General features: G+C 36.0%; 2 protein-coding genes and 1 non-coding gene across 3 annotated transcripts; 1 reads left to right on the forward strand and 2 right to left on the reverse strand.

Annotated features, from left to right (window-relative positions):
• LOC113738425 (nucleoside diphosphate kinase 2, chloroplastic) lies at positions 1 to 2,441 on the reverse strand. Its single transcript, XM_027265622.2, has 7 exons — positions 2,096 to 2,441; positions 1,929 to 1,982; positions 1,746 to 1,832; positions 1,422 to 1,502; positions 1,192 to 1,304; positions 1,005 to 1,054; positions 1 to 271 (listed from the first exon to the last, which is right to left on the reverse strand). The coding sequence occupies exons 1-7, from the start codon at positions 2,366 to 2,368 to the stop codon at positions 204 to 206; spliced, it is 726 nt and encodes a 241-aa protein (XP_027121423.2). The 5' UTR covers positions 2,369 to 2,441; the 3' UTR covers positions 1 to 203.
• Positions 2,442 to 5,406: 2,965 nt separating this feature from the next.
• LOC140006169 (U6 spliceosomal RNA) lies at positions 5,407 to 5,509 on the forward strand. The gene has a single exon (XR_011813809.1). It is a non-coding gene; the product is annotated as a U6 spliceosomal RNA (small nuclear RNA).
• Positions 5,510 to 6,236: 727 nt separating this feature from the next.
• Positions 6,237 to 8,171, reverse strand: LOC140005704 (GRAS family protein RAD1-like). Its single transcript, XM_072046731.1, has one exon. The coding sequence runs from the start codon at positions 8,139 to 8,141 to the stop codon at positions 6,555 to 6,557; it is 1,587 nt and encodes a 528-aa protein (XP_071902832.1). The 5' UTR covers positions 8,142 to 8,171; the 3' UTR covers positions 6,237 to 6,554.
• Between the last annotated feature and the right edge of the window lie 1,716 nt (positions 8,172 to 9,887).

Here is a 9,887-nt window from a genome sequence, read left to right on the forward strand (position 1 = left end):
TAAAAAGAAATGTATCTTTTTATTTCTTTCTGTTCTCATTTCACTGATACATAAAAATATGTGGAGTTAATATGCAAAATTATGCGTGGAATCGCTGCAACAATAGAGGTAGAAAACTCAATTAATCTGCCTTCTAGAGGTGGCTGTTGCCTGTTGGAGTAACCTCCCAAAACAAAAATAACTCGTGACAATGTGACTAAATATCATTCAATCACCCATGGTTCTTGAACTGGTATCCATTCACATATTTCGCCTTCTTTGAACCACAGACCTGCAGGAGGGACAAACAAGATGAATAGTGAGGGAATCACTACTGAACACAAGTTATGTTCTTCAAGTTGGTCCATATTCGTATAGGGACTTCTTTCAAGGCAAGTACCATTTCAGATGAAAAAAAAATAGAGCTCAAACAGCAAACCATTCATCCTATGTCCATCCTTACAATTTCATTACCAAAAATCACCATTCTGGTTACCATGCCATATGAGACAACTTAAACTAGTCTGCTCTCTAACCTATACATTTATGAACTTGTCAGACACAAATTTGTCAGATGCAAAATGCCAGCAGTTTCTATCAAGAGTTATGCATTTGTAAACAACATTGGAGAATGAGGGATGGGATAGCCTAGAGCAGCCTATTCATTGTGATGTATTAAGGTTCTCTGACATTAAATGGGCTTGCCATGTGAATGTACATGCACAAAGACAGACTGACATCGCATTTGCACCAAAATAGATTATTAAAATGAGATGATAAATGTCAAGATTTCCATAAATTGAAATTCAAATAGGAAGTACAAACACATAAGACCAACTTCAAGCCGTATAGAGAATAGCATCCTTGGAGGACTTTGATTTATCCAAATTATCAAACTCATACAAATTTACTTTATCCTTTATCCAACTTTAATGAATTTCCTTTTATCAAATGATAAATTATGTAAGAAATATCAGAATCATCTAAGCAAATCACATCAATGCATCAAAACTGCATAGCGTTACCTATTTCACGCTTGCCATTCTCAGGGCTATCACTACCATGAACCACATTCCTGTCCACAAAGATCGCCAAATATTAGTATTGGAGATTGTTGCTTAGAGAACCCAAAAAAAAAAAAAAGAGTCCATATCTATTCGACATCAAGTTCCAAGCTTATCAGATTAAAGATAGAAAAAACTAGGACCTAACCTTCCTGTTTGTACAGCCAGATCCCCTCTGATTGTGCCTGGTTCAGCTTGAAGAGGATTTGTAGCTCCTATCAGTTTACGAGCAGATGCAACCACACCAACACCCTCCCATGCCTAGCCAACAATATAACATTTTTTAAAAATGTTCATAGAATCCCATGATTTCTAGATTTATTTATCTGCAAATTTAACAAGTTGTTTAAGAGGATGAAGGCTAAAACAAGGACATACCATACAAACAACAGGACCAGAAGTAATGTAATTGATTAATTTGGGGAAGAATGGCTTCGACTGCAGCTCCTTATAATGCTCCTATATCATCATAAAAGTTCATAAAACAAAGAACACAAACTGCTTAGTTTTAAAATTAAAATCCGAAGAACAGTCAAGCTGGAATCTACTATCAAAATTGGTCTCAGATTAGGCCAATTACACTTCATTTGTTACAGGCTGCTGCCCAAAAAGGACAAAAAGGAGAAAATTCAAAAAGTCAAACCAAAAGGGCAGATCCTAAGTCGGCCTTTCTTGACACATGTAAAGCTTCAGAAAGCAAACCTCAGCCAATTCCTTGGGGCATCGAAAAAGCTTCAACCCTGTTAGCTTAAACCCTTTTTTCTCAAATCTTGAAATTATCTCCCCAACCTAAATTCAGCCCAAATTTTCCCAAATCAAAAGATCGTGATAAAACTAATAATCAAGAAGTAAACTTTATAATGAAAGATACAACAAGAAGCTTACAAGACCACGTTGAACACCATCTGGCTTAACCATAATATAAGTCTGCTCGACTTCCTGCACCCAAAATCAAGGTAAAAATTGTAAAAATTTCTCAACTGGGATCCCCATATTACTCGAAATACTTCTTGTCTTAAAGGTATACAGAAAACTTCAAATAATTGTAGTACCAGGGAAGCAACTAAGTGAGGAAGGAAAACGTGGGTTTTGCGTGAGTTTTTGGGCGCATGGGGAGAAGATTTGGGGCATGAGAATAGATGGGATGGTGGCTGAAATGCTGCTAGATTCCGGTGGAGGGTGAGATTGGAGGCTGAGTAGGATAAACTGACTGAATTTCTAGCCGTTAATGAGCTGACCGAAGAAGAAGAAGAAGAAGGTAGGAAGCATGCAACACGAGGGCTGGGGATGGCTCCTCCCAACGCTACAGCCAAAGTCTCCATCATCTGTTTCCCTGTCCTGAGGTAGCAGCGTATAAAATTGAATTGGAGAAAGATGCAATTGCAAATATTCCCTTGGGAGCATAGCCAATATTTTTTTTATCATATTATCAAGGGATGATTTCAAAATCCTCCCTTGAGGTTTCTAACAACTTCATTGACCTCATTTGAGGTTTGTAAAATTACACTAGGCCCCTCTGAAGTTAAGATTTTGATAACAAAATCAGTCCAAATCAGAAAAAATATCATTAAAAAAGTACTTTGAAAAAAGAGGTAAAACTCTTATTCCACAAATGCCCTTTATGTTTGTATACAAGTTGTATTGTAAAGGAATAAAAAATATATTAATAAAAGTGAAGGAAGGTAAATGCAAATAACAAAGAAACAAAAATAAGTAAACTTTCTCTACAAAGTTAAATCAACGACTAGTGCATTGGATTATAACGGCTATTTTTTTTAGGTCTTTACCATTTTGCATATAAAGGCAACAAGAAACATTAACATGGATCTCATTTTCACTTCAAGTAGCAAAATTTGGGGCAGAAAAATAGTGATTTTGTGTAGATTTCGCAAGTTGAAGGTGAAGCATAGGTGTAGAAACTATAGCCCTATCAAACTACAAGAGGAAATCATAAAATTCACTTGCATACTTTAGCATCAAGAACAAATATTGCAAGTACAATCGCAAGGCAACTATGAAAATTTTTAAGAGTACAAAACATCCAAACAAATTGTTATTTGGTGTATCAATCTCTGAGAGTGAACAAATATTTGATACATCAATTGGCAATATTTTGTAATTGCAAGTTATTGTTCATCATTAAAAAGTTTTCTAATAGCTATTTTCGTTATTTAGTTACTAACAATTAATTAGTTCCCTAATTACTTAATTGCTAGATGTTAGTTTCCAATAAGACATAATATCTTAGGGCACATGAGTAATTTTGCTCTGATAAGACACTATAAGAAAGGTTAGTGTTATTTTGCAAATCTCAAGGGCAGCGAGTGAAATTGTTAGAAACCTCAAGGGAGGTTTCTGAAATCATCCCTATTATCAGTTGGTACTCTTTCTCTTTTCTTTTCTTTTTTTTTCCCTCTTTCTATTTTAGGTATTCTTGGGGTTCAAATTGTCTGTAGCAAATGGGAAGTCAATTATTACCCAAAGATAAAAAAACAAAAAAAAAGTAGCAAGTCAATGGTCATGTATTATTGTACGAGTGATAGGTGGAGAGGGGAATTTTCATCCAAATGTTACCAATGGAGCTCTTTATTTAGGTAGTTGATCCATTAAAAAGTAAGATATCTTATACTAATGTTTAGGGCAATGGCACAAACAGTTACTAAATTATTAGGCTTTTTGGTTTTGGTTACTCTAACCAAAAATGATCATTTAACTAATAAAAAAGTAAAATCTTTTTGTCGCCATAACTAGTAAATTCTTACATTTTTAGTCACTCAACTAATGAAAATATACACTTTTTGGTCATAAAATGTATGTTTTAATTAGTTGAATTCCCATTTAAATATAGTGACCAAAGGAGAGAATCCGAAATAGTTTGATGACAATTTGTGCCATTTACTCTAATCTTCGTTTCGGATAAAATGACGATTCAAATTATGACTTTGTGACGCCAAATATTAGTATCAAGAATTTCTCATAATGAATACATTCAAGATTGTTTAAAATAAGTTGATTTTACGGATATTTGGAAATGGAAAGATAGTTGAGGTACCTCATTCAATTTTGCCATAGCGCAAATATTTGAATTTTGATCACTAAATTAGTCACCTAAAAAAGTATATCGACTTTCTTTTTTTAGAGAATAATAGAATGTAAAATGAATGTTAATATAGCAGCAATTTGTGAAAGATAAAGATGTGGTTCCAAAATGCGTTGATCACGTAGTTACAAAATTTTCACCTCATAGTGACTTATCCACACAAACCCCATGGTCGATGAAAATTGATTAACAATCATAGTTCTATTAAGTTAGGCATACCAAGAGTTGCCAAAAAGACGCTCAATGACATGCGAGGAAATTTAGCAAATACTTGAAAATGCTTCATCTAATATTTTCTTTTGCATTACATTGCATGAATATGCAATAGGCCAGAGTAGAGAATCTACTGAATAATTGGTTCGAAGCTGTGTTGTTCACCGGCAGCGGATGATATGCTAGATTTGCCTAGTCAGACTGAAAAAGAAAGAAGAAAGATGGCTGTTTGTTGGAAGAATCAACTACTTCTATCAAGCATCCATCGCAGAAGATCATTTGGCCCTGTTACATTTGAGAAAACTTCACCCGACCACTGCAGTATATTCCTGTTTGATCTTATTCTAGTTCGATATTTTAGATTCTCTCGTCTTGGATAGTCAAGAAGTAGTTTGTTTTTTCTTTTTCCTTTTGTGGGAGTGGGGGATGTTCATGTTTAACTATTTCATGTAATAACTTAGAAGACAAAGTGATGCACAGTTCATGTTGTCAATAGAACACAAAAGTAATAATAACAGAGTAAATTTTTTACGCACTGTTAGTGTATACACGAACAGATATAGATACATTATCAAATAATCGAATTTCAAATTTAAAATTCACGTTAAGTATAGATGACATATATCCACATCTATTAATATAAAAAATTCATTACACTGATAGTGGATAAAAACTCAAGGATCTAGCTCGAAACCAATTGTCTCAATTAAGCTGGACAACAGTTATATGTGTTTTAGCATAATGGTTTTTCAGATGACAACTTTTGTTGAAAAAATTTCAACTGGTTTCATCATGCTTTAATCCCTTCTCTTTTTTTTGCTTCTATATATGGAATGCATTTGATACACATCTAAAACGTGGGCTTCACAAATTTGATGTTTTTTCTTGATTTATTAAATGAAGATGGCCTCCAAAACTGAGTGGCTGTAATATATTTCCCAAGTCCACCAGCGGTGGTGTGCTGACAACGAGACTTCCCATAAGATCCCACATCGACGAGAAAGTAACTAATTTCCACCTTTATCTAATTTTGTCCTCCAACAAAGGCCCGTCCCTTCGGGGACATCCGATAAAATTGGAACGATACAGAGAAGATTAGCATGGCCCCTGCGCAAGGATGACACGCACAAATCGAGAAATGGTTCAAATTTTTTGGGCAATTTTACACATACCCCAACCCAGGTCATTTTACCAAAACACCCACTTTATTTGTTCAGCTTTCCAGACTAGGAGTATTTTCTTCGGCCCCTTCCAAACTCCTAGTTGGTCTCCATTTTATTCAAATTTTGTTTTCTTTTCAGTCCCATCCCCTGGATTTATAGAATTATTGTGCTATGATACATTTAATTTTTGACCGTCAACTTTAGAGTGTGTTGTGTTATTTCTGGACACGATTGTAAGCGTGACATTCTACAGGTTGATTATTTATTTCTTGAATTTAATCTAAGATCGATTGAGCAAATCGGCACTTTAATTTTTTTCCGTTCGTTTTAATTCAACTTGCGAAATTAGTGACCAATCCCCTAGTATTCATATTTACAAACTGCTAAATATGCTACCTGGTGTTAAATTATTTGTTGGTACTTCTATTTGCAGTTTAATCTTGGTTTCTTGTACTATTATTTCCTTCACCTTGCCTTTTTAATAGTTCTGTAATTTGTTCTTAGAACCTCTTGTTTCATGTCAAAAGTAGGACATTTACTTTGAGATGGAGAGAATAGTGAAGCACATCTTTACTAGAGCAAGTTGTTGTTGCAGCCATGTCTGACATGTTAATAAAATTGACATGGCTAAACGAAAAAATAAACTACAATTAGCCAGGGCCATTTTGGCCATCAATGAATCAGAAATGTCCCATCTGTACATCAAAACTCAGTCAGTAAGCAGTTCAAACCACCAATACTAGTTTATTTCATCTTTTCATCACCTCAACAGGTCACACTAGTTGTCCCTTTCTTTTTCTTTTTTTTTTTTGGTATGGGATAATATTAAGGTCACACACTATTCAGAAGGCTTATTTTCACTCCAAATTCAGTGACTGTAATCACTGAATCTTGTTGCAGATGATCACTCACTGCTTTTATTAGAAAAGCTCCCAATTCCCACTAACCAGCTGGATTGCTTTATTTTGGCATAGCAACTTGAATGCAATCTTCATGAGTGGTTAAGTGGAATATGTTGAATTGGGAAGCCATAATTCAGCATTTCCAGCATGAAGTTGCAATGATGGGCTTTGATTTCCAGCCAAGAACCAAGCAGCCCTTCTCTTCCACAATGGTATAACCTTCACAAGAATTAGTCTTTGCCAACCATTGCTTAGCCTGTGCTATCATCTTGATTGGCGCAGCCTGAAATCCGGCGCGGCTCATCCTCCTCCTCCACTGATCCACCCTTTCATGCCTTTCGAGCCTAGCAGGCCCCTCACAGCTCACAATGTTCTTGATTTCCTCCGCGAAGTAGAACTGCTCCATCTTAGCACGCCTAGTGTCATATTTAGGCAGCAATGCGTCGAGGGAGTCAAAAATTGCAGAGTAGTAATGCAGTGCTTCCATAAACCTCCCAAGAAAAAATGGTCCATTGTGACTCGAGTCCTGTTCAACAAGAACCAAAACCTTTGGTGAAAGTTCATGAATTATCTGCAATACTGAGTTGAGAGCCCCTCTACTCTCTTTCACCACACAATGCAGCTGAAGGATGCTATTAACCACAAGGACTTCACCATCAAGCACCTTAATATCTTGAGGCTTCAGGTTTTCCAAGTTGCTTTCCACCACTGAAAACTCCAAATTTATTCCAAGACTGCGTGCATAGGCCTCAAGCTCATCTCCTATGACCTGGAAACGTTCCACGGACAGGCCAACTGCAGTGATCCTGAGGCGTCGAGGAGGTTGGCCACCACGATTGGCGAGGCTCTGAATCAGCCTACGCCATTGGTGGCCATGAGGCAAACCAAGGGTCATCCCCAAGTCCACCACGTGGACTAAACACTCTCCCTCAAAGGCTTCCAATATGGAAGAATTCGCAACATAGTGGCCAAACCGTATGTACGGGCAAGTTTCATAAACAAGGCATAAAGCCTCTTCCCTTTTATCTGAATTAACATCCATGATATTCATCTTTGGTACAACATAGCCCACTGTCCCCAGTGGTTGAACCAATGCCAGCCGGTCAGCCAGTCCCTGCACGAAACAGGAGGCCACACGCTGGAAGGAAGATCCAAAAACCAATGCTTTGGCTCGAAGTTCAGATAATAGGACAGAGGCATGAGTCTTGTCCCTGCAAGCTACAGCTTCAGCACAAGAAATGAGGAGTTGGACTAATTTCATCCCATCTCCGTTATCGTCTTGATCTTCATTTCCAGCATCCTGATCAGAACCACTGATGGCCTCTTCAACAGCCTCTGCAGCAAGGTACCTTTGAGTGTAAGTCCAAATGTGATCGCGAAAATGATGCCTCCCGAGGCTGTTAACACTGTTGGTACTACTCGTACGATAAATGCCTCCACTTCCAGAGCTCGAAAAGCTGCTGGAGCGGGAGTAACTGATAGAACTGTTATCAGTAGAATCAGTACAGTTAACAGTTCTCTTCAGCCTCTTCTGGTCACCAGTCTCATCAGACAATGTAGGAATCCAGAGAAAGGATGCATTTTCCAACATTCCCAGAAAAGGCTGGCACATTGGGGAAAATGATGTTCTGAAACCTGGATCAAAAAATCCTGCATCAGACACCTCAAAATTGCACTCATCATTATATGATTCAGCAGGGTCCAAAACACCAGGGGCCATCTTTTTCTTTTCCTTTTTTTTTTTTAATGATAATTTGTGAGGACCTTGAAAGAACCATTTAACCACCAGGGCTGGTTTATATAGCAAGATACAAACTCCCAATTTTTCTTGTTCGTTAAACACAATAAAGTTTGTCAAATACTTTAATGCCAAAAATAATATTTAAACGATTTTCTCTATTAAAATACATAGAGCAACTAGAACAAAATGCAATTAAAGTCTGTTTTGTACACCTTCCTAATGTCTTGGAGGTTTATATACTTTGTACTTTGCTACCTTCTAGAATCAGGGTTCGTGATTAATTTATTATATATAAATTTTTGCGACTCGAGGTTTGTGAATCCTGCAATTAAATATGATGGCTTTATGAAATAGTAGAAAAGAATGATGGTTCTATTTCTATTGGCTGATGAGTTTTACAATTTGCATGCTTCTTTGTACTTTCTTTATTTCTCTGTTTTTTCCTTCTTTTTTATTCACTTTTCTGTCCACTCCTCATTTGTTGATGCCCTAAAGTATGATAACAATAGTAACAGTACCACGAATAATTAGAATGATTCTCATTATGACGTTAATTAATGATCATTATGATGAAAAAAAAATTGAGTATGATGATAGCATTAGTAACAGTAATTTTGAAGGCCTAATACTTGCAATCTGGACAAAGAAAATTTAGTCTCACCTTTTTAGTTTGTATTTGCAGAATTTACATATGTTTCTCTTTTTCCTTGAAATGGAAAACACTTGACAAGATGATTAAGCATATTGGTGAGTAGCTCATCATCTGGAAAGTACTCAAGACTTGTTTCTTGAGTTATCAATCCAATCTTACTTTTAGCATTGCTCGAATGCTATGTATGAACTCCACAATCTGAGAGAAGCTGACAAATAAAACAATGAACATAAAAAGACTTTTAAAACATCTCATATATGAAAATCAGGGAGGCTAAGAAAATTGCCATACTACTCTATTAATCATACATCACATCACACCACATTTTTGGCCAAAAAAAAGTACACTGTTCTTCGAGGGAATGCCTAAAATGTAACAAAAGTCGGCTCTAAATCATACTATTTCATTACAGCACTAAAATATCTGTGCATCTTCTAAACTTAAATCAGTAATTTTTGGTGGAAGGTGGGGGTTTTCTTCATTGGCAATGAAGCTTTAAACCAATGGAATAAAAGTTTCAACATTGGCTTCAAGAATCGGCATTAAGGATTTTATTCAGCCGGCCCGCATTGGGGAATGAAGTAACTAGGAAACATAATTATTATTTTTTCTGGGAATCGCATAGTTACTTCCATTTCTCCTAATTTTATATTCTTTCTTGATTTATAAAATGCAAGGCATCTTTGTACGGTTTTGGCTTGTAGTATTTGGATATTAGCATCCATCATTAATTCCTGTCGATACAATCTCGGTAGTATATTCTTTTTCAATTCATACTCCAACTCCCAACAAGAATTCTGTTGTGTAAATTTATGCTTTATACATCTGCTTATAGCAGTCTTCAAAACTGAAGATTTTAAACAGCTTAAGCAATGATTGGTGAAGATTAAGAAACAAATAACTAAAAAATTACAGGTAAATGTGACCTTTTGCTTTATTTACTATAAAATAGTTGCAAAAAGCTTCATAGTTTCTAGATTGATAACAAGAAAACCCTCTTAATTAATGAGTTAATTAATACTGAGTGCATATTGCATGTCAATATCTAGCTCCAACTCAAGTTTACACCACTT

This window comes from Coffea arabica, chromosome 4e (assembly GCF_036785885.1).
Source record: "Coffea arabica cultivar ET-39 chromosome 4e, Coffea Arabica ET-39 HiFi, whole genome shotgun sequence".
NCBI lineage: Eukaryota > Viridiplantae > Streptophyta > Magnoliopsida > Gentianales > Rubiaceae > Coffea > Coffea arabica.

Coding starts and splice junctions, on each gene's coding strand:
- LOC113738425 (XM_027265622.2), bottom strand. CDS start 2,368: ATGATGGAGACTTTGGCTGTAGCGTTGGGAGGAGCCATCCCCAGCCCT. Junction 1,503..1,745: donor GCCCCAAGGAATTGGCTGAG/GTTTGCTTTCTG, acceptor ATGATGATATAG/GAGCATTATAAGGAGCTGCA. Junction 272..1,004: donor GAATGGCAAGCGTGAAATAG/GTAACGCTATGC, acceptor TCCCTCCTGCAG/GTCTGTGGTTCAAAGAAGGC.
- LOC140005704 (XM_072046731.1), bottom strand. CDS start 8,141: ATGGCCCCTGGTGTTTTGGACCCTGCTGAATCATATAATGATGAGTGC.